Source organism: Limulus polyphemus, unplaced genomic scaffold (genome assembly GCF_000517525.1).
Source record: "Limulus polyphemus unplaced genomic scaffold, Limulus_polyphemus-2.1.2 Scaffold126, whole genome shotgun sequence".
NCBI lineage: Eukaryota > Metazoa > Arthropoda > Merostomata > Xiphosura > Limulidae > Limulus > Limulus polyphemus.
In genome coordinates, this window is record NW_013665736.1 from 990,849 (window position 1) to 1,017,160 (window position 26,312).

Here is a 26,312-nt window from a genome sequence, read left to right on the forward strand (position 1 = left end):
CTAAGTACTAATAAGTACGTAGAGGACACGTAAAGACTATATACTATATATATATATATATATATATATATATATTATATCAGTGTTGTTGCTAGTACTACTCTATGAAGCAATGTAATGAAAAAAATGGCTGCCACTATTGCAATACTACATTAACTCAGCTGAAGTTTCTACTCCAACAACCACCATAAGGCTTATATGAAGAGCCATTTTTTGAGTTATACCAACTTCCTACTTTGACCCGTGACCTTTCAACTTCAGCCCGTAAGACAATTGTGCAGCCAATGACCATCTATTAATTAATCATGTGAAACACCATGGAAGGACATTAAGAACTGGGTGTTGAAAGCAGGTACCAGAAAGCACCCTCTACCACCACTACTTTGGCCACTACCTCGTCCTACATGGTCACCTTGACCATCGCACAGTGTATATCATGTTTTACGTATATATAGTAAGTTCTTAAAGCTTATACAAAACTCTTGGGGAGATAATAATGAATACTATAATATGTTATGTTATAAATAAATATTATGAAAATTAGAATTTTTTGCATTATTTATCATAGCACCCACCCACACATTTTTTAAGTTCATAACACAGACAAAGGATGGGTACCTCAGCTAGTCATATATAATGATGCTTTAAGTTTTACTTACGGGACTTCACTAGTCTTTTAAAGTAGGCGACAGTATGATTTTGAAAGGTATTAGTTAAATAGTCATTACTTTAACAACTTTGTTAATGACATAATAGTAAGAACAAGAGAGTTTTATGTGGTTTTTAGACTCAAATTAAAAACCAAAACATTCTTTGAAACTCACCATCAAATTCTTTTACTTTAAGATTGGTCGCAAGTTCTTCACTGTTTGCCTTTCTTGTTACAAAAATTAGAACACTCCCCGCTGAAAATAAAATGTGTTATTATTATATTTTATTAGTCACTTTAATGCAAGGTACTTAGAATACAAAAATACAGTTCTTTGAATCAAAATCATTTTTAATAACAAAAGTTTTGAAGAGTCTAAAAAATTCTTATCAAAGATTCTCAAAATAATTTATAAATAAAAGTTATTACATATTGATTTTACATGTGAAAGTCACCTATATTAGTTTATGTAGCTTGCAAAGTGCCAGAAGTCAAGGTTTACAAAATTAGGAAAAATTAACATACTTTAAAGTCAAATATGGCTTTTCCTTACAAGTTTTTAAATTAACAAAAAAAGAGCTTGCATGGATCCTAAGTAAGTTAATTTTTCTGTTTTCAGATATTTTTGACAGTGTATTATAGTTATAAATGTTGTGTTAGTTCTAATAGTAGGATACTATGTTTAGAGGGGCGTTTGTTTAACCATACTTCCTTTTCAACCACTAAGTTATCAATAATACATTAACATAACATTAAAAACTCCAAATTAAGAAAAAATCTCCCCAAACTGAACTTCGAAGCAATTGTATTTTTTCAGCAATGGATAATTTTCCATTTTTCAGTTGATTTGTTTACATCTTCCACATTCTAGATTCTTTCTGATCTAAAATACATTTGTTTGTATAATTGTAAATTTACTCAGAAATAAAATATGAAGTTCTTGTTGGCCTGGGTTGGTAACTTCAACTTAATTTCTTTTTATGCAAGCGTGCTACTATATTAAGAGTGAAAATAAAAATGAAGGAGGTTTTTACACAACAAAATATAAACATAGATTTCTTTTCTCTATTAAACAATTTTTCCCCCATTCAATTTATGAAGTTATGGAACAAAACTATGTTTTCATAAGTTCAATGGGAAAGCAAGCTGCTTAACCCTATATGAACCAGTTAGCATCTTCCAACTTTAGGTAAAAATGAAAATTCTACCATTATTTCAATCATCATTTTCACTAAAAAATACTTTACAACTTATATTTTGTCATTTTCTAACATTTATTTAGTGTAACTCACATATGAAAATGGAAAAACTTTACAACTTACATTTTTGCATATCTCCCAGAAGTTGAGTCTAAACAATGTACTTATAGATTTTTTACTAACCCCCCCCATCCCAAAGCATAGATTTATATTTGTTAAAAAAATTATCATCCACTAAGTATATAATTCCCTAGGTTTTAATTCTCATATTTTTCCATTTCTCTATCAGATTTCATTAGTACAACTTCTTGTTCCCACCCTTTTATAACCTTACAGCATGCAATGTGAACAACTACTAATGAAGCTGAGCTTTAAAAACAGTAACATGCATGGATGCAATTCTGCAGATACTCGCCAGTACTCAGTACTGGGACTTACATGATCCGCTTTTCATCAACCTGCATGCCTTCCATTGTACTGTCAGAAAGCAGACACGTCAGAACTCAAAGAATCTAAACAAATCATTAAATATTCTTCTATGTGCCAACAAATGACTAAAGAAACTGGATCTTGTTAGCAACAAGATCATAAGAAGTTATTTAGCCCCTTCGATGTCAGTAATTGTTAAACAAGTTGAGTAGTCTCATCTGGCTGTGTGATTTGTATGCTTGGTCAATAACAGTAAATATCCAAATGATGCATTTTATTGGTTGATGCACTGTGATCAACACCCACCACTGATATTAGTGCATATAATGTATTTTTATCATTTAACATAATGGGAAGCAAAAATATATAAAGATCTGAATTGCTTGTTTAATATATATGTTTTTTTAAAACCATCAAAACAATGGTTGTATGTATTTCCTTTCTGTAAACTATATTATAAGTTACACATAAGAAAACTCCTTTATTGTATGTGCATAAGAGTACTGCACTTTTTTTTTGTCAGAATTTCACCCCTAGCTACAAGTAATATATGAATACCCGTCACTAAAGCATGTCATATACTATTTATAAGTGGTGTGAAAAGTAATTTATGGTCTTGCAGGAAAGTAACAAGATTAATAAGCTCATGTAGTAAAGAACAACAAAATATTGTGAAAATTTTTCTATAGTTTCTGTCAATGTTCCTTACATTCCTGAAAAAGTTTTTGTGTTAAAAATTATTTGTTTGAAATATTTGGAAATTTTCTTCAATGGCAAAATATTAAGTTTGTTATAGATTCCACTGTGAGAAGGAAAAAGGGTTTCAGAGACAACTCTCTGGTCCAGAAAGGGATAAAGAACAAAAGGTCAATTTCACTTAATGAGATATTTAATTTTAATATGATGCATTACTAAATCTACAAAACATCATTTTAGATGGATAGGTAAATGTTTTTATTCTTTTCAGTAATATGTTTCTCTAAATACTAATAAACAACAAACATGATAAATAAATTTATATGAAAATGCCATCTAGGACCATCACTAAGTCAGACTCAGTAGGAGAAAAAAAATTATCAAAAATAATAGAAAATTACTTGAAGTTAGCTCTACAAGTTTGTTGCACAGCCATGCCCACTTAGAAGGTCCATGTGGCAATACCAAAACAAACTGGGTTACATCCTCATTGGCTTCTCCAAGTTCTCCCTGAATAACTTTCACGGGATCTGTCAACACATCTCGTGCCAGTCGTTCAATTCTCCTTTTAAATGTGGCACTAAACATCAGGGCTGTAATAAAACAATAAAAGAGATTGCATGAGCAAAATTAAAATGTTTGGAAATTTAATCATAAAAAAGCCTAAATAAAATGCATATATAAACAGCATTTGTGTCCACATTTAACCTATGAAACAGCAAAAACAAGGATTGCATTCTTGCATGTCAATTCAATCATTTTATTTATTTAACATTTTGTTGTAATATAGAAAAATATGTCAATTTTTAAGTTACAGAAATACTGATTAATATTTGTGAAAGTAAACGATTATTTGGACTTTTACACAGAAGAACATAAAAACCTATCATTTGGTTTTTAAATACTTTCTTAGAAGACACATAATGCTCTTTATTACTCTTATTTTGTCCTGATAAATTTTATTTCTTGGATGAAATGTTTTTACTCCCAACTGAATACATTACTAATTCTGTGATAAAATGTACAAAGTCCAGGGAGACATTTAATCCTGATTAATGTTTTACTACAAAAACTATATCATACTAAAATATCATTACTACAATATGCATTACAAAAATAACATAAATACCTATAAACAAACAGATGAATGCAGTTATTAAATGAATATAATTTAAGTTTCTTAAGTAAACTGTTAATATTGATCTTCAATTAACAGTTCTTCTAGAAGGTCTTGTGCAGTTACTATATCAATCCTCATACAGGAAGTTGTATGATACTTCTACACTATTCAAAAAGAGAAAGGAAATATGTCCCATCTAACATACGTTTATACAGCAAAAACAAGGTATTATTATTATTCTAACATTGATTTGGACTTTCAGACCTGATATTATGTTTATTTCAATTTGCTTAATGAAATTGTACGACTTTTCCAACACCTTAAGTATAGCTAAGTACAACTTCTAAATATAGAGCGATCAACACCAAGTTCTCATCAAAAATCAATTATAACGACTATTCTTAAACAATCATAAGTGTACAAACTGTAAAATTATCTTTTAAACTTTGTGGATTTTTGAGGAGAAAAATAATAAGACACACACAAAATATCTCTGTATTAAAAGATGTAATCATAGTTAGGCTAGACTAGTTTGATTTGTGTCTTTTGTATGTTGATAACTCTTCAACTTCCTCTTTTGCTCACTAATAGACTTGGTATAAATTTTTCCATCCAAATTTATGTAGTTTCCCAAAAATACAGACACTATCTAAGAGCCACATCAATAAAACATTATTCATCATCCAAATTTATGTAGTTTCCCAAAATAGAGACTATCTGAGAGTCATATCAATAAAACATTATTCATTATCCAAATGTATGTAGTTTCCCAAAACAGACTATCTGAGAGCCACATCAATAAAACATTATTCAGGTAGTGAAATAAAAAAATTACTTCAACACTTAAAAAATCACTTTCATTGCTTAATCAACCTCTTACATGGTAGTCACCTAAAGTTTGTTGCAATCTGGAGAAGTACAGTTTAAGAAACAAACTATTCCTGAAATTTAACTAACAATTCTTGTGTGTAAAAAGAATTTTACATTCACTAACGATAATATTTTATTGTACTATAAAACAAGAAGTGTTTTAATCATATTAATTTCTCACACACACATATCAAAATATTCACATATATTATACATTCTTTAAAAATCAGATTGCACATTACTATTTTCCATAGTTAATCATTCTTTCTTTGAACATGATATATGAGTAATGTTACTCCTCTTTTAATTTTGAGAAAAGCACATTTGAACTAAATCATGGTACCAAACAAAAATGCAATCAATAATGAAAACTACACAGTATAAAACTAGCATGAGCATGAAGTTTAGGACATACACAAGACTTAAAGTGTGGCAATAGTTCTTTTCAAAATTTTACCTGTTAAAAAAAATAGTTAACTAAGGAGTGTCCAAATTAAATTGAAGGAATATCATATTTTCCACTGCAACAACTTTAACCCATGTACTAAGTCAATAACGTTTTGTGACTTGTGTTGTTTACATGTGTCAAATAGGCACCTGGCACTCATTTATTATTGCTAAAGTGCCAAAACTTTAGAACAGTTCTAAACAATAATTTAGCATAAAAGTATTGACAACTGAAGTAGCCAGTACTAGACCAATTGACCAGTAATCCTTTATCAATGTCTTTTTTACACGATGTCCATGATGAAAATAACTCTAAGAAATTTTCTTATTTCAGATGCACCAGTTTCAGACCACTGATGCCTTCTGTTTTTAGGCTTTAGGCAGTTCAGTTCCAAGAACTTTTGAGCAAACCTATTTGTTTCAGTGATCATCATATTCACAACATCCTCCTTCACAACCAGTTTGAAAATATCAACTGGAACAGCTTCCAGTGGCAAACCACTTGAGGCTGTGTAGTAAAAAAATATCAGTTGGACTAATATATGTAGCCTGGACAGTCTGCCATCCATCAAGTGATGTTGGTATTCCAATGTCACCATCTGGATCAGCAGTGCCAGCTATGGACAAATCAGTGTGAACGTAATGTAGGCCTCTTTCATCATCAGACTCAGAATCACTAGACTCAGAATTACTATTCCTATCTACATCGCTCCTCAAATGACTCATATTCTCGTAAAATACTCACAGTTTCACTCAGACTAAAATGTTTGCACAACCCTGCCATCTTGTAACTATAATGGTAGCCAAAACAAATCACTGAAGAAATCTCAGGTCACTTCTGCGAAAATGTTTTTCTGTCATTCACAAAAGGGCAGCACACACATAATCATTGTAAAGCACTTAGGAACTGTTTATCTGTACACTCACACGTAGTTATAGTCCCTTTTCTTACTGACATGTTAACGCAGCAGTAGCATTTGACTAATATAAATGATCAATGCTAACATATCATTAGTGGCAAATGTGTTAAGCAATTTGCATGGGATCAGAAGGACTGTTGACCATAATTCTGAATATACTATGTGTATCTACATAAAATGCAATAAGCTTCTAGTAAAATGTACAAATTCATTGTATACAAAAAAATTAGATGCATTAAAAGAGTATTTGTACTCAAGATATGTATGTAAATTGACAAGGTTAGTCTGGCTCATACTCCAACAAGTAATGGTAATGAGAAGAATAAAAACGGTTTTGTCATTCATACATTCACATACTGCATTTCCATAACCTCTAGAACCTCAAAATATATATATCTACAGTTTTTTTTCAGTATCCTTATATTGTATCTGGTAGTTACTCTACAATGCACTATCACCAAATCAGCAACATAAATTGAATAGTTGATAACTCTGACATCAAACACACAATGCCATGTTGAATGCCACTCTGTAAAAGGTCATGGCATGCATACTTTGATCCCCACCCATGCATGCAGGATTAAAAACCTAAAAAAAATCAGCCCTGTTTCCCAAAACTGAATAAGATCTAACCATGACAAAGTGTTTCTAACACTCTAAAGAAAATATCCTTCAAAAAGGTATAAAATTTTTGGATACAGGAAATAGGTCACAAAAATAAACTCCAAAAATAGAACAATCCAATCTTTAATGATAAAGAAATCCAAATAGCAAAGCTTTTCATTAAAATATTTTACAATAACTGGATAATTACTTCTAAACATTGAAGACATTTCCAGCCAAATTTTAAAAACACTTAATGACCTAGTTCCACTAGAAATACTTTGGTTTAGTTTTCAAAGCCAGTATCATGAAGTTACCTAAAAAAAGTCTTAAAAAATACAAAAACCTGCAAAAAAATATAAAAAATACAACAAAATGTACAAGAGCAAATAAAAGTTACATCATTATACAGCATAAACTCTACTTCCACATAGGTGAGCTAAAATTACAAACTCAATAACTGTTTTAAGAAATTAAGTTTGGGGTAATTTATATGCAAACTACATTTTCATTACAAAAAGAAACATGAAAACATACTAAAATATTTTTTTTCTTGATCTTAGCAAATATTTTTCTAAGACATACCTTAAAATGTAACATAATTATAAACAACACACACACATATATTTATCCTTAGAAATGAAATCATGATTAATGTATTCTTTACCAAATATCTATCTGTTTGTAATGAAACATGTATGAAAAAATATTTCTAATAAGCTAAAAAAAGTTCAAAAAGACCACCACTTACTTTGTCTGTCTGGCCTTACATGATCACAGATGGACCGAACTTGTGGTTCTACACACACGGTGAGGATTTGAAAATACAAACTAAACATTATTATCAGTTATCAAAGGTAACTTAACTTTACAACTAACTAACTTATATTAAATAAGCCTTGACAATGTAAGACATAAAATAGTTAATAAATATTTATATAACTTGGCACCTAGAAAGAATTTTAATAGTGTAATTTAAAAGTTTCTCTTCACAAAACAGCTCAGTAAGTTCACAGTACTAAGATTTTGTACTTTCATAATAGTGTGCCACATTAAAAACAGTTCTTTGTTTCCAATAGGATGTTTCATGTAAAACAGCAGAAAAATATTTTGATCAGACCAAATATTAAACCCAAACACTTTCAGAGAGCACGGGTGAAGGGAGATCAATATTCAGAAAGATCTTGATGTACTGAAAGTCAGAAAAAAATTAACTAGATTCCTATTAAAAACATGACCATGAGGAAACTTATTCTGAAGAAAAACTATGTTTACAATAATACAATTTTTCTTTTTTTTGTCCACTCGTACCAGTATACCTTCAAATTAACATAAAAGAGATATAGCATGAGTCAAACACACCCTGCTAGGGTAAAAAGCACTGAACAAAAACAACAAATGCTATTAACAATGAACTACTTAACACTTTTTAACAGAAATTTTTAACTAAAAACAGAAAAATGATTTCTTACTCTGACACAATTTTAAATACTACAGTAACCCTTTCACAAAAAACAATTATTACTTGGCACTTCTGACCAATAGGTGATGCTAGTTTGCTGTCAATTAATGAATAGCAAATAATCTTCTTGACACAAATTTAAAAATGTCATTGAAAAGGGGAAAATAAGTTCCCATCCTAATTCAACTATTGTCATGCACACATACAAAAAAAAGAGCTTCTACTTCCTTCTAGGTACATACACAATGACTATTTTAATATATAATGGTGAGTTAACACAGAGACCAGTTAATCCTTCATGAAGTTTTTTTCTGTTAATATACACTTACTCTTTTTCATTATTACAATTCCACAAATATCCATTACTTTTCTTATTCATATAGCTTAACTGCATTTAAAAATATTTTTGAAACTTGAAAATACAAATTTATACCTGTTTTTTGGATATCTGAAAATGTTTACAAAAAACTCATTCTAAATCTTAAAACCTAAAATTAGTATCAGAAGATCAAAAAAAATCTTTAAAAAAATGTAGAAATATGCCTCTCAAATATATGTTTTGCTCCAATCTAGAGAGTGCAAAATAAATACATGACAAGATACTAAGATACTTGGACTTCTTTTGCAATACTTCTGGTTCTATATTTTCTGTTTAAATCACTGAAATTGAATTCACAATCATATTCCATGACAGTGTTTATCTTAAAAGTAAATCTAATTAATTAATTAAGTAATTAATCTATGGGAGAAAAAAAGAGAGGTAAAGAACTTAAATAAATAATTATATGTTCACCCTTGCAACATATAAGTTTATAATACTTCTTATCCATAAAACTATTTTGTCTTACCGAATCCCATGTCAAACATTCGGTCAGCTTCATCCAACACTAGAAACGTTACTCTTTCCAAATTGGTTGCTTTCATCTTGATCATATCAATCATTCTACCCTGGTGGAAACAGAAATTACTGGTTCCTAAGACACAAACTTGGTATTTCTTTGTTCTTCACTAGATTTTTCATTCTATAACACTCCAACTGTAATTATATATTGTAATGCAGTGGCAAATCAAATTATTCTGATTACTTTTGGAGAATGTTAGAGGAGACTGTGATGCTTGTGATGCAAATTGTGACTAAATCAGTTTGTAATTGTGTGTAATAGTTATTGTAAAAATTATTAAGATAGCTCAAAAAATTTCAAATTTACAGTAATAGTACAATGCATTAGTAAATAAATTTAACAGGCAAACTTGAAAGTATGAGCATAAGATAAACTCTAATTGAATCTAATGCTGATTTATTTCGATCTTTTTAAAATAAACTCTACTGCAGTTTCACAGTTTAAAATCTTCCTACAGGACTAACTAATGTTAAAAAGCAATTTTTCATCTCTAATTTAAACAAAAGTAATCACAGAAGTTAGAAGGAGTTATGATACTCAAATAAAACCATTATTAGAAAATTATTTTGCTAGCTATTGTTTCACATGATTCGAACAATTTCACTTCATTAAGGCTTTAGGTTTTATAATCTATATATATAATAGTCAAATGTGTGTCTGTCATACTCTGTATCTCCTGAACAGTTAATCATAAATAAGAAAATGCTTTTTTTTCAAGAGTACAATACAGTACAAAATTATTAATTTTTTTTTCAATTCTTAAAATTTCATATCGATATCAACAATGATCCATCAGTCTTCGTATGTGCTAAACGGTTAATCTGAGTGAAAAACTTATTAAGAACAATAATGTTTTTGTTGTTTTTTTTTTGAGGGAATTTCTCAATCAACTGATTGAAAAACATACTTTGAACATAGAAGCATGAATGGAAAAACACATAAAGGAAACTGTTTTGAGTTTATATTTGTTGTTGTTTGGTTTCTTTACATATATATTTTTTTTGTTTTCATGTCAGTATTATATACATGCATAATCTAATTGTACCATTTCAAATAAATTGATTTGAAATGCATTGAATATCTCTCCTTTGACACTTTTGATAGAAATGACAACTTTCAGAAAGTATTCACTTCAGTAGCACTCTTTACTTGCACTTTACTGATAAGAAACAATAGGATCCAGCAAAAAAAAAAGTTTCTGAGGCTAATTTGCAAACCTGTGCTGGATACACCCCATTCCATCCAAACCCAAACATTGTTTATAACAATACATTGCAATCAGTCTTCTTTGCTTAAAAATAAATACAGTACAATTTTCCTTATTGAAATAACACATGAAATGACAAAATACAGTTGTAATCAGCCCACTAGACAATCATTACACATATTGGTTTGACTGCACATTTTTTATTTATTCTTCATTATTTTTATGAAATTTACTGTTGAATTGTTTCAACGGCATTTGCTAGTTCTTTTATAAAATTTTATAAGCATTTTTAAATGAACTAGATTGAAAGTTAAACTTTATAGTATTGAACATAATTTTTATTGGGATAATAAATTCAATTGCCATATATGTACTACAAGCAACTAAAAAGTAAGAGACCTTAAAACTAAGTAACAGCTTTCTGGTACTATGTTTGTCATCATTCTTACAACTATAATGATGCCGAACTGTTTGCTGTATGCTTAACCCTTTCTTGATAGGTACCCCTTTAAACCCCTTTTCTGAGCATGTCACTGTGTTACATTCAAAATTTAATTAAACTCCTTTAATATCAATATATGTGTGAATGAAATTAACATTATAATGTATGTTATGATTTAAAGTTTTATGTTATCTAAATTTTAAGCCCTTTATTTCAAAAGAAACCTTTAAAAAACTACTTAAACTTCAGATGTATTGTCTGATGACCAACAAGCTACAAAAATTCTCAACTTTGGCTCTGAGTAGAAATACATCTAGAAAATAAGATGCTTACATAACCTTTTGACTCATTCATTTCAAAGTTCTCTGAATGAATACAGTTGAAAAAGTCTTTTATTTTTCAACTCTTGACAGTTGCCACGCCCACCTTCAACAGATTTGTTTGAGCTATTTAGCCTACATGTAGATGTTACATACACATGTGTATAGTCATTACAAAGAGCTCATTTCACATTATAATCAAACAATGGTTAGAGATATGGTAAAGAAAACGAAATATAAACATTTACCTTAAAAAACTTTTGATATTCATTTAGGAGGTTCTAGAGGTTATGCTAATGAAATATGAAACTATAGGATTAAGAAAAGTATTTTTATACTTAAAATGAAAATCACCTTGCACTCAAATTATTTTAACACTCCGAGTGCAAATAACTACTATAGATAAATAACATTTTCATTAGAAAGACATAATTAGAATAATGTCATTCTTTGTATACAAAACACTCAAAAACTTTAACAAAATCTACAAGGTTTTGTGAAAAATGCACAGAGTTACCATATTTTTGATGCATAAATGTTCTTTGCTAGTCAAGTGGATGGTAATTTCATCCACCCATGTTTAAAGGTTTAAAGATAAAAACTACTGAACTTTTATGGCCACAGTTTTCAGCCTAGTATTCAAACTATCCCATAGCTTGCACAAATGATATTGGTTTCAAACTGATCTTAATGAATTTTATACAATTTATTGAAGAGTAGCCTAGATCATTTCTAGAGAAAAATATTAGTGGTTGAAGTTAGCAAGGTACATAAAACTTTTGAAAATTATATTTCTACATTGTTAAATTGTAATTGGTTGTGTTCAAAAGTATAGAGAAATTCCTCATTAAGCCCTGATGCAACATACTATTTACTTCTAAAAAACAATTTGACTACATGTCATATAAAACATGTTGAAACATAAATATCATCTTATACTAATCTAGCTAAAGTAATTGGTGGTATGCAAAAAGTACAGCTAAACTGCAATAACAAATTTCAGTTTCAAAATATAACACAGAGATACAACAATTTCATAGCCAGAATTTGGGTAAGCTAATCTACACAAGACCTCATAAACATTAGAATCATATTACCAGACATTATATTAAAATAGTATATTATTAAGAATTATAAAACCATTGTCATCATGTACGTCAATATAAGCAGTAGAATATTTAAATGCTGCAGTTCCTCATATACAAAAAACACTTACAGGTGTAGCAACAACAATCTCTGCTCCTTCTTGCAAGGCCTTCGACTGCTCCCACTTGCTTCCTCCACCAAAACAACAAGCTGCATGAAGCCCATAAACTTTACCAAATCGTTTAGCTTCTATATAGATCTACAGGAAGAATAAGAGAATTACAATAAACAATTATCAAGCCACACTGATTCCAAGAACAGTTGCACAGAAAAACAGGCAGGCCGATGTTTATACTAAGCTAGTACAAAAAAAGTTACTATTGCTAAGTTTCAATATTTCTTTTTCTTCTTATAACTGACAGAGAGAAAGACAGGCACACAAATAAACAGAAAGGTAGAAAACATAAATTTTAAGAAATCTCCACCTAAATTTTTTTCATATGCATCAAAACCTTATCACATTTGCATATCACATGCTTGGAATAAAAGTTCACACTATTTACTTATTTTTGCATAAAAGCACTAAATTGTTTTTTTTTTAATTTGCATAAAAGATAAACGAACTATTCATTCATCAATAAAAAGAGTAAATTTAACTAATTAAGAAAAAAATCAGCCTCAAGTATTGATTTAACAGTCAGCTTTACTATGTTACTGGACAGTTACAAGAGGTAAGAATAAAACAATCTTTTTCACATTATTTTTTTCTTAGATTAATTTAAACTCTTGTTATACTAGAAAATGTTCTGTCATAAATAGAAACAAAGGAGAAGTTTCTACAATTTTATTATTTTCATTAAAGATAGAGAAAGTCTACCACATACTTGGAAAACTACCTAGAGTTAGACTTTAAAGAACACAACCAATCTGTACACTGATTATTATATATCAATAAATCAAAAGCACTAGAAAAGATTCTTTTATTCTACTACATCAAGTTTGGTTTGAATTTCGTGCATAACTTTTATTATTATTAATGAAAAGTTGGTTTAAGTATTTTATCCCTCTAATACCAAATAATCTACATTCTTCTTGAAGATGACCCCTTAGAATAAATAGTAAGAATGAAAATGTGTGAAAGTATTACATTAATGTTCAAACACAGGAAAGTGTCTAGAATACTCAGCTTACCTGTTGTGCCAGTTCTCTTGTAGGGGCTAAAATTAACCCAATAGGACCATCATCTGGCTGAAGTTCTTTCTACATTAGCACAAAAAAGGTCATATGTTATGCCAAATAAACTAATATATAATCAGCCACAACATCTTATTAAAAAATCACAAATGACTACAATAAACAAACACACACATTTTGAAAAATGAGACATTAACTCTAATTTATTTTACAGATAAAGCAAGAACTATTTAATTTAATGACACTAAAAGCAGTGTCCAATTTTATTCATTAATTATTAACTCCCTTATCCATTTTTCTTTGAAACTTGTTACTGTGTGTGTGTTTTTCTTATAGCAAAGCCAAATTGGGCTATCTGCCATGTCCACTGAGGGGAGTTGAACTCCTGATTTTAGTGTTGTAAATCTATAGACTTACCACTGTCCCAGCAGGGGATGAAACTTAATTCACAGTAATGATCATCAGAAATTATAAAAGCCAAACTTTATTCGTGTAACAGCAAATTCAATCTAACCAACATACATTTTAGCAATTTTACTGACAACCTTATTCACTATATTCTATTTGCATGCTGTTCATATACTTTTCACTTATAAAAAAAAGTAATTATACCAAATATTTACTTAGTTTTTCCAAAATGAATTAATTCTCCTTTGAGACAAATGAAATATAAATTCCTTTGGAGATAAAAAGTGAAAGGCACACAAGTTTAAATTTGCAGGCCTGCAAGGGTGACAGTATGTTTAATAAAGCTTACTTTCTATAATTGAACTAATAATTGATTACATTTGATTAAACATAGTGGCACTTGCAGGCCTGCAAATTTAACCTCTCACTTCATTTCTTAAAGGAAAAGTAGCTTTTGCCCACTTACCAAAATTTAAAGTCCATAATTCATGCAAAACCTCAAAGGCTATCTGTACTAACTGTTCTTAATTTTGAAGGTGATAAACTAGATGGAAGGCAGCTACTCAACACCATCCACTGCCAACTATTAAGCTACTCTTCACCAAGAAATATTAGAATTGTTACACTATTATGTCCCACAGCTGAAAGGTTGATCATATTTTGCAATAGGTTTCAATCCCAAGACTGACAGACTGCAAGTTGAATTTACAGCATTGGCAAAAATGCAGGAAAAGAAAGCATGATAACCTGAAATTCTGAAGGCTGTAAATGTTCTGAGAAGCATTTGAATAGAAGTACTTTATATCTGTGCATGTGAAACATTCAAAAGACTTAAATATCTACAGAAATCTGTATAAACTAGTTCCAAACTCTAATTCACAAAATTTGACATGGTAGGTTTATATGATACAAACAAGAAATGAAAAGTGTCAAACATGTTATATTATAAAATTATAAAATAAATTAACATTCTTGCAGAGATATCATAAACCATCCAATTTCAAATTCACTCACAATAACGTCTTCAGAAGAAAAAAAAATTAAATCCTTCTTGATGACAAACTATTACTAATTTCCACTGATCTCAAAAAGATCCCATTGATTCCCCTCACCCAAAAAAAGTGGAAATCTTCAGATCCACAAAAAATTCTAATTCCTAATAACATCTTTTAAGCTTAAAACATCTTAGATTATTTGAAAACAAAGAAAATATTATTAAAAAACAATTAATTTATAATTCTATATTTTCACACTAGAATACATAAGCAGTAATTACTAGATTTACATCAATTAGTATAATACAACTTTTAAAATGATTATATAATTATGTGTCATAAAACTCAATCTTTTTCATATTTTCATCAGCATAAAATTTTCTTCTTTTAGTCAAGCACATATTTATGTAAGGGGTTACATGCCCACACATAAAATCAGCATCTTATGCTATCAAACACCTTTACATCTAGCATCTACAGCTACAATACTTAAACAGTTGAAATCAAAATCATACCAACACTACTAAAGAGGAAATCCCCAACATTTTTTTTGTCATTAAAATATATTTTTAATTCATTTCCCTCACTTATCATAGAAGATCAGTGCTATTGCATTTAAGTATTACTCTATTTCACACCAGAAATGTGGTCAAACATTATTAACAACCTAGTTTTTGCCTGTTACAAGCCATCTTCTGGGACGCACTTTGTTAACCAACTCCAGAGTGCATTAGATAATCCAAATTAGTAGCAAATTCCTATCAGAAACAATTTTTCAGGATAAAAAAAAGGAGCATTTCATTGCATGCAATATGATGAAGACAGTTTTTCACATGGTAAAAAATGGTTTAAATACTATACTTAAAAGGAAAATTCGTAGACTGAATCATAAAGAGAAGAACTAAAAAAAGATACCATTCATATAAAAAGGTTGCTATTACTGAATTGCTACAGAATATATACATAACTGACTGAATTTTATTCTATTAACACTAATGACCTATTACATTCCTAATCACGATCATCCTTTATTTTTAACAGTCTATTCTCTACATACAGTCACTTCAGCTTTATAATAGCATACAAAATGCTTACCTGGTCCATAATGTGAACAATCATGGGCCAAATGAATGCAGCAGTTTTTCCCGACCCAGTTTTTGCTATACCAATAATGTCTCTTCCACTTAGGGCAATAGGCACTCCCTGTATACAAATATACAATTTCAGATCATTTCAACATCATGCTAGCTACCACAATAAAATACTTTACTACAACTTGGAATGTTTTGCATTACTTAATACCATTATAAGTTTAGTATAAATCTATATATACAATACATATAAATAGAGATTAAATCTTTATAATGTTTTCCCTGACTTTAACAGTTATAAATACAAACAACTATTACATGCACCAAATAAATAAAACCAAACTAATTGGATTTATGATTAAACAGTTTCTAATGATTAATCACACATTTGCTGAATGACAAGTAAAGACAGAAATTCTGTTTGTGAATACTTCAAAAGCATTCAATTACAGTTCTTGATGACCAAACACACATTTACTGAGTGACAAGTAAAGCCAGCAGTGTTATGGTATTTTTTACTGGCCTACGCTTTTCATACTTACTTTTTTTGGAATAATAAGCTACAGCTAAATGTCATTTATCAAAAACAAACTGTTTTTAATCGCATCAAATGACACTTTAATTTGCTGAAAATCCTAGAAATAGTGCTTTCATTTTACATCCAATGAATCAAACTGGTATACAAATGGTAACTTGACCATTACTTTTGCCCGATAGAATGCACAGGAATAAAGATGTAAGTTTAACTCTACCATTTGATACTTTTAAGCTCATTTTCATACCAAACCTTAATGTTGGTTATTCTGATATCACTTATGCTACATTACAATACCTTGCATGTGCATCTCAAATAACTAGGTTTAATTTTAGTTTAATGCAACTCTCCTGTAAAATCTCTAAAATTGAACATTATCACTGAAGAACCACAGCTCAGAATTTGTATGTCCTTCACAGCTTTCAAAAACACTTGGCATTCAGCAAATAAAAATATAAAATTTGGAAAATACACATTATAAAATTTTCAGTTTTTTAGAATGTTTTAATCAACTCATTTGTAATTGAAACATTTGTTAAAATCAAGCTAAGAAACTGTCAATATGATAATAACAACAATAAAACTAAAAAGTGAAAGGCATAAAAAAAATTCTAAATGTAAATGAAACAAAAGAAGGAAATTCAATTATTTGAAAACAAAAATATAAATACAAGTACACTGACTTTTGTATATATACTAATCAAATAAATTATTGGGTGGCATCTTTATAAATATACTCAATATTGAATGAACTGTTGTTATGGTGTTTTTTCATTGGTAAGTTCTTTTAAATTATCTGGTGAAAATAATTCAACATCCAGTCCAGGTGATAAAAAAAAATTAACTTATTTCCTCCTTTAACGTTTTTACAAGCTTTCACACTTGTAAGAAGTCTTAAACTCTTATAGGCCACGTTACAAATGATGTAACTCTCTCTAACAATACTAGGACTAACAAAAATCAGTTTACTTGCATAAAGTAACTCAATTAGCATGACAGAAAACACAGATCTAAACACCTCATGAAATCAGACAGAATGATTCAATTCTCTATCTTAAAAGTAGCTCTACACACTTCACTCTTATCTCATATTTATAATCTAGCTTTGAAAGTGCTAGAAAAAAACTGGACATCACATCCTTAGAACCTACTAGGTACTCTAGGCTTACATGAAAACCTTGAGATCTGAAGATCATCATTAAGACCCACAGCTCTTTCTACCCAACATATAAATTACAACATTAAACATATGAGTTATAACACAACTATGCATTTTATTAAAGTGTACAAATCAAAAACTATTGTTCTTATTTGTACTAAAAACACAGAGTAGGATATATCTTATGTAAAGTAGATTCTAAAACTTAAAATTTGATATATTTATAGCTATGTTTACAAGGTAAATCATATATATACATGTGAAAGTGTGAAACTAGATTATCCTTTATAAGCCTAATGCTAAATAAATTTTTAATTGTATGATAAATTTCTTTCATTAAATAATTTAAATATTGTTAAATTTGAAACTATATCTTAGTTTCTATTTTAAATAGTGTGTTTAATAAAGCATTTTGCACTACAAAATTTGTCAAACAATTTTCTCTTTGCAAGCTAATTTTTATAGTTAACTTGTAATATTAATGTTTATAGATGAAACAAAATTATTATTCAAAGCTTTGGTCTTGAAATTCTGAATGTAAAACTGGTAATAATAAAATATTTTGGCTCTTCCTGTAATTGTGAGCTTTAAATAAAATAGTTTGGATATAATAATGCCTTCTATAGTAAATCATTACATAATTCAAATATCTTAAATTTTGTATGTAAAAACTGCAAACAGTCTTACTTTATACTAAAGCATTACAATGCAAAATTTTAATAACTTGGGAAATTTCACAAATGATCAATATTTGCAGTACCATACATATTTAAATTCTAATATCTCAGGATATGCTTTTATGGTTGAACATTTTTATAAATTCATGAACAGTATTTGTATAAATTACTTTGTTTGACTATTAATTTTCCCCTTAACCCCAGATTACATTTTCTTTAATATAAGCCTATATTAATAACAACAGTATTGAAATATACTAATATCTGTTTATGCCGGACCAGCCACTTACCAGTTAATTTAAAAGAACTGTTAGTCAAACCATACAGAGAAGAATGGAAATAAAAGTCTAATTAATAAAAAAAAAAGTTTGAAATACATATAAAAACAAAATAATTAAACTTAATAAGCCAACAATGATATGGAGAAGTCAAAACACCAATGAAACAGTAAAAAAACTGAAAATTAAACCCTTACAGAGGCCAAAATAGTTTAGTGGATTTGATTAGCAGAAACTGCTAATCTATACTGAATTTGATTAGCAATTAGCAAATACTGCTTAGCATCTTTTTAACATTCATCATTTTAACACATTATGGTAACTAAATCCCGCACTAAAAGTCTTAACTCTTTGCAAAGACATCCACTAATGAAAAGAGGTAAATGGTATGTTTTTATTCTAATAATACTTTTATATAGTTTAAACCCTAATATTTAATGGTACCACACATAGCATTTCATGAACAAAATAATTTCTGGTATATAAAGTAAAGCTTCAAAACAAAAGAAATAACAAACACTTCAGCTGTCACAAAATAATGTAACAATCGATTAACCAGTTTATTTCTTTTATTTGGTGAGGCCTCATCACTCTCTTCACAACATGGTCTCTATGGCTTTTTAAAGAAGAAAATATCTTTTCAGCAGTAATTACCCCTCTCACCAGAGGCATCCTTTACTGTGCTTGTCACAAGGTTTTTAGTGAGTTGTATTCAAAACTTAATTGAACTACTTTTTGGTTGTTCATGCTATACCAATTAGTACAGCATAAAATCGTAGCTAATAATCCATATTTTAATAGTATACAAGTTTCTTAAGTTTATAAGGCAATATTGAAAATAGGTTCCTGAATTTCTCCTAGTGAGAAATGTGACATTATTTTCTTTAGGCATCCCCTCTTCTCTAATTTATTTACCACCCCTCCATGCAGTATGAAATTTAATGTAAATTACTGATTATTATATTGTCATCGCTCAGATATAGCATAATTTTCATAGCTTTCAATTTTGTTTGGTTACAGAGCCATCAAATAAAAAATCAGACCCTTCTTGCCACCTGTCACATCCTCTCTTTCAGGATTTGTCAATAGTTCTCTCGTACATTTAATACTATATTATTTTTAACCAATAGAAAGCCAAGGTTTTCATCTATCAAATGATGTATTACATTACATTATTTTTTTTACAAAAAATATTAATTTATCTTTCAGTACAACACATCGACCAGCAAGAATGAATTAATTAGGAAGCCAGAAAAATTGTGATAGTTATGGGACATTGTCTACTTTTTGCATGTTATTATCCTATGTTCTTTGGTGCATTATTTAATGAAATAAACATTATTTGGTGCACTACTACCATTAGTATAAAAAAGTAAGGTTAAGTGTCATCAACAGTCAACAGCAAATAAAAAAAGAGGCCCAGGTAAGTACTTTATTTCTTGTTTTTCATGTGTATTCTGTATTTATTATTATAAAAGTAACTAAAATGTAAAAATAGGAAACTCTTTACATTAGTTGAGGCTAGATTAGGTAAAATAAATAATATAATAAAAATTTTTCATGAGGCAAGTACTCATACAGCTGGAAGTAGCATGTGGGTAATGTAATTCTAAAGCATAATGTAAGCTGCAGCTCCTCATCTTGATTTACAACTTGTATTATAATGGTGCAAATAGTACTAGTAGTTAGACACAGTTCAAACTCAAAGGGCAATAAAACAATAAAATTTAAGTATAAATAAATGTATAATGTTATGAGTTTAAAGCTACTTGGGATAACCAAATGTACTTTGATGTTACAATTTGAAGTCATTCTAGAAAGAAAAAAAGGATAATTTAGATTTATTTCGACTTTTTTTTTTTTGGTGGTGGTCAGTCAAATTAACCAACCTTGTATAGATTTTGTTTAGAGAAAATAATAATGATAGAATATAAAGTTTTACTGAAAAAACAGTTGAAATATATTTAGAAGGTTACAGAGATTATGCAAATGACATTTGAGATTTTTGAGATGGAGAAAAGAGTTTTTAATCTAAATATGAAAATCATTTTGCATTTGGACTGGTCAAAAAAATACTTTATATATTCACAGACAAATCTATATTAAAAATACTTTATTAAAAAACTGATTTTGTGTACAAACAACTTGTAATGTTTACTAAATGTCTGACAAATTTTGTGAAGATACACTTACTGTATTAAAAATTATAGTATTAAAACTATATACAAATAAAAATGGTCACGTAGTCGGTCCTTGGGACAGAGCCTGTATTGAGAGAGTTCGAAAATGGTTCAATGCTAAATGTACAGTGCATGTACTATACATACAAACTCTAGTCTAGTTAGCTAGGCTGTGGGTGCCAATATGTGCATGACAAAGTGTGAAAATACTGTATGTGCCATTTGACACGAATTTCAGAGCTTTAAGTGATTCAAGACTAAACTTAAAACTTGAAAATATCAATTCTTTCTTTAAGTTTTTTTGTATTAACTTTTTCTCCCTAGGTATTCTTTACTGCGCATGATACAAGGTTTTAGTGTCTTACATTCAAAATTTCATTAAACTATTTTTGTTTGTGCTATACCAATAAGAATAGCATAAAATCTTAGTTAATAATTCATATTTTAATAGTATAAAAGTTTTAAGTTCTTAATTCTACAGAGCAACATTTAAAAAAATCCTAAATTTCCACTAGTGACCCACATGCCACATTTTCTCTTAGCATGTCATCATCCCTATTTTATCCACCACCCCTCAAAAAAGTATGAAATTAAATGTAAATTTACTCTCTATAAAATCATTATTGCTCAGACAAACCATAATTCTTATAGTCTTCAATTTTGTTTGGTTACAGAGCTATCGAATATAAAATCAGACCTCTCCTGCCACACCCACCTGTCACATCTTCTTTTTCAGAATTCATTGATAGTTCTCTCTTACGTTTCATTATATATATTACCTATAACCAATAGAAAGTCAAAGTTTTCATCTATCAAATGACGTATTGTATAATGTTATATTCTGAACAGTTAGAAGTCAATTTCACTCAGATTAGCAACATCATTCCCGTGGGAAAGTTAACAACTAGCTTGGATGAATTTGTAATGGTCCTTGCCACATAGTTAGAAAGCCAGAAGTAAGAGAATTTGTCTACTTTTTGCATGTTATTAGTCTATTTTCTTTGGTGCATTATTTAATTAAATAAAAATTATTAAGTGCATTACTCTTAGTACTATAAAAAATTAGGCATAACTGTCATCAAAAATCGAGAGCAAGAGAAAAAAAAGATTGGGTAAGTACTTTATTTCTTGTTTTTCATATTCATTCTATATCTGTTATTATAAAAGTAAATAAAATCTAAAATACGGATCTTTTCAAGTTATTTAAGACTAGATTAGGTAAAATAATAATATAATTACAAAGGTTCACAAGGCATGCAATCGAGCAGCTTGTAGTAGCTCATGGGTAATGTAATTCGATCTCGTAACATGACCTGCACGTTCTACGAGTGATTTACAACTTTTTATGCCGCAGATAGTAGTCAGACACAGTTCAAAAGGCAATAAAACAATAAAATTTAATTATAAATAGATGTATAATGTTACGAACATAGAGCTACTTAGGATAAACGAATGTAGTTTCATGTTACAATTTGAAGTCCTTCTAGAAAGCAAAAAAAAGGGTAATTTAGGCTTATTTCATTTTTTTTTTTTCGGTGGTTACAAGGTCGGTCGAATTGACCAATCCCATTTTGAGATAGGATAGAGAGAATAAAACGTAAACTATAAAGGTTTACTAAAAAAATCGTTTGAAATGGATTTAGGAGGTTTTAGGGATTACACAAAGGAAATTTGAGATTTTTGAGATGAGGAAAAGTATTTTTAATTTTAACATAAAAGTTACTTTGCACACGGACTATTCAAAACAAATAATATATTCATGGACAAATCTTCACTAAAAATATGATTTTTTTGTATGTGAAAAACTTGTAATGTTAACTGAAAGACTGCCAAATTTCATATTGAGAGTTATAAGTATTAAATCTATAAAGACTCTAAACAAGTATAAAAAGGTCATGTGGTCAGTCAAATTAACCGAGCCCATATTGAGAGAGTTAAACCTACCAATGGCTTGCACCATGATAACATCTTCACGAAAGAATAAAAAAAAAGTTTTAAAATAGGTTATATAGGACTACAGAGTTCCATTACAATATATAAACTTATTCAGACAATCTCCACTTGAAGACCCTTGGTCAATTGTATAGTTTATAAAATAGAATGACCAGTAACAATATTAAAATTCAAATATTTAAATCACATTTATTAATTACATCTCTTCAAATTAAAATTCAATAAAATTTTTAAAAAATGATAAATTAAATCTGTCTACTTCTGTAGAACTAAGATGGAGTTACAAAAATATTCATATATATATATAATGATGAACTGAGATTCAAAATTGGTACAAAAGCATTACAGAATTAAAACAATGGCATTTTAATCATTAAGACCATAATGATAACAACTAGATGTGTCATGAAAGAATCACATACATATGCAATTCCTAAGAACAAGCACATGCATTCTTTCTTACAATTTGTCCCTTTTCTTATAGGTATTATTTTGCCTTAACACTTTCAATATGAAGTTGGATGATTCTAGCTTTATGGAACTATTTTGTAACAAAGAAACTATACATACTATAACCCTGAATGTATTAAGTATATCTTCATGAAATTTGGCAAGCTCTTAGTAAACAAGTTTGTTATTCACAAAATATTAGATACAGTATATTAACTAAAGATTTGTTTGTGAATTTAAATGAGAATTTACTGAGTCAGTCTTGAGTAAAATGTGATTTTCATGCTAAGAATGACATTTTTTTTTCTTAAAATTTTGTATTTTACCTTTTATTTTCTCTACCCTCATCCTAATCAAATGTATCAAAATCATTAATGTTCAGTGAAATGAAAAGATGAAAACTAAAAAATAAAATTAACAATACCCCCCTTCTTTGAATATATAATTTATCTCAGGTTTTGAAATTACTTATCTCCACAGTTCCAACAGTTATCCTTTTTCACATCTGTTTTTTTATAATTTTATTGCCTGACTTTAGGCTAGAGGAAAGTTTGATTCAACAACAGATCATAGCCGAAGACCATCATCTGTTTTTCTTTAACAACTCGACTGGTTGAAATAACTGCCATAAACCTCACTTTTCCTCACTAGGTTGATTGTACAAAAAAAAAAAAAAAGAGTTTATGTAGCTTTCAAATCCATTTAAAATTCAAAAACTACAACATTCACAAGAATAGAATGTCCCGAAACTACCATAGCTTATCCAGCCTTCTAATTAAGCTATAAGCAAATTAAAAAAATTCTATTAGTGCTTGAAGCAAGTACTTTTCTCAATACAGACCAGCATTTTTTTTCTCTACTACCTCCTTTTTTCCAAAACTAAACAATAAATCTTAGGTTTTATGTGAAGGAGAATCTGCTCTTTCTATTCGTCATAAATATGTTCAACACCCATGTAAAGTTGATCAGCAAAACAATTTCGAAAGCAGATAAGGACAGGAGGGACTTCTTTGGTGGGTTTGACAAGTATATTATTGTCTCAGCAAATAAAGATGATTCAAATTTTAGGTTCATGCTTGTAATTATGAATGGTTTGTGTTTCTAACAGGTTGGAAACTGCAGCAGTTTATTTTAGAAGTTAGAAAATTCTAGAGTAAAGAATTTGGAGCTCAGATGCACCACATGACACAGAAAAATGAAGATTCAGAATTTTTTAAATACCTTTTTGAAACAAGATAGTGATAGGGGCAGTTTGATCAAGCCATGGTGATAGATTTAATAGTGTTGCTTTCTGATATTTTAATAATAAACTTGGTATTAGAGATACTATATATGTAATGACTATATAGTTCTAATCATACAAAAAAACACCAACCTGAGCTTGAATTGGTGTGGGTTGAGTATATTCAGATTTCCGAATGGCTTTCATTAGCCTTTCTTCTAACCCAAAATGTGGAAAGCTTGTCACTGGCTTTGGTGGTGCTGCACCAGAAACTTGGATTCCCAACTTTTTCCTCAACTCATGAACATCTGATGGAGTTAACTGAGCAATATCTTCATGCTCTTCATAAAAATTTTTTGCAAAATCAGCATACTGAATTGTAGAATGGTCAATTGCAGAAAGAGGATCTATGTACTGATGTCAAATAGAATAAAATTAGACTTTAAATACTAAAACCTTAAAAAAATTAATATTTGAAACTTTGGAGTATGCAGAAAAGATTAAGTTAGCTCAAGAGGTTATGTGTTGTTTTAGTAGTAGTAAACGTTTCTAATCCATTTTTAAGTGATTGAAATTACAATTTGGCAATCATATATTTCTTAAAAGAGGTTGAGGTTTGTACTCTCATATAAAATGTGAGCTAATGTTTGTGTTTGCACTTTACAAAACTTTAGATAATTACAATATGTTAAAACAATAAAAAATGTAAGAAGATTTGTGACTATAGTACATACAACACTAGACATAATTTTTTCAACACTATTAAAAATTAAAAAAATAACACAAAACTCTTAAAGCTCCCTAAAAAGTTAGTTATACATAAGAGTTCAAAAACAGAATTAGTGCAAGTCCTAATTAGAAAATAAAATCCTCGTGGGCTATCTATAGCCTAATCAAAGTAAGTTTTAAGATTATCATCAAATAAAACAGGAATTTATTTTTTTTTAATAAATGTTAAATCCTATTTTAGCACTTTTGTGAAATTTATTTTTTTTTATTTTTTTTTGGTTTTCAAAAGTCACTGGTTTTGTTAAGCAAGTGTCCTTTTATATGTTTCAAATGTTGAAGTAACTAAATTACTTTACAAGAGGCTTAACAAACTGTAGTAAACAAAGGGGCATGGCTAACTAGTAATCTAATACCTGCTTTTGATTTCATTTTGTATTTTAGAATTAACCAGAAAATGTTTGTATCTTCTTAGATAGGATTATTTATAATACAGAAACTAAAAAACTGGTTTTATTTAATGTCAAAGTTGTGAATGGGAAAAAACGTTACTATTAATCATGTCACTAGAGCAATGATTGCACTCAGATGTCCAGTAAAACTGCAAAATTTAATGACACAAGTCACATGTTTACATTTTTCTTTTTCATATAACAAGTCTACAAGTACACATTTTTGTTACATATAACTTCTAAATATTCCTTTTATCATTTAAAAGTGGGATTTTGTTTGTCTTTAGTTTGAAACTTAAAATAGTTTTTAATCAACTTAATGTTTTTATTACAAATACCCACCACATGCAATCTTACATAATATTTTCTTGTGTCTTCATTTTTTTTCATATGGCACATTAGTTTTGTAATGAACTGTGTTGATGCTAACTAATGTTTAATACCAATGTCTATGCTAGACTTGTGGTACTGTCTCCAGAAATGTATTTCAGGTTATGTTTTATGCCATGATGTGTGTAAGTTTAAGAACACATATAAGTAATACCACTGACAAGTGGTTTAAACATTTTTAACTTGGCTGAATATTTATAAACAAGACAGTCTAAATTAATGATGCAATTGACCACTAGACCTTAAACTT

General features: G+C 29.1%; 1 protein-coding gene across 1 annotated transcript in view; it reads right to left on the reverse strand.

Annotated features, from left to right (window-relative positions):
* LOC106473112 (ATP-dependent RNA helicase DDX42-like) overlaps positions 1-26,312 on the reverse strand; it is a 68,460-nt gene that overhangs the window by 21,780 nt on the left and 20,368 nt on the right. The window contains exons 6-13 of the mRNA XM_013933803.2: positions 24,648-24,908; positions 16,045-16,152; positions 13,544-13,612; positions 12,483-12,611; positions 9,244-9,343; positions 7,685-7,732; positions 3,375-3,566; positions 825-905 (exon numbers count right to left, since the gene is read on the reverse strand). Of these exons, the coding sequence (XP_013789257.1) occupies positions 825-905; positions 3,375-3,566; positions 7,685-7,732; positions 9,244-9,343; positions 12,483-12,611; positions 13,544-13,612; positions 16,045-16,152; positions 24,648-24,908 (988 nt within the window). The remainder of the gene's footprint in view (positions 1-824; positions 906-3,374; positions 3,567-7,684; positions 7,733-9,243; positions 9,344-12,482; positions 12,612-13,543; positions 13,613-16,044; positions 16,153-24,647; positions 24,909-26,312) is intronic.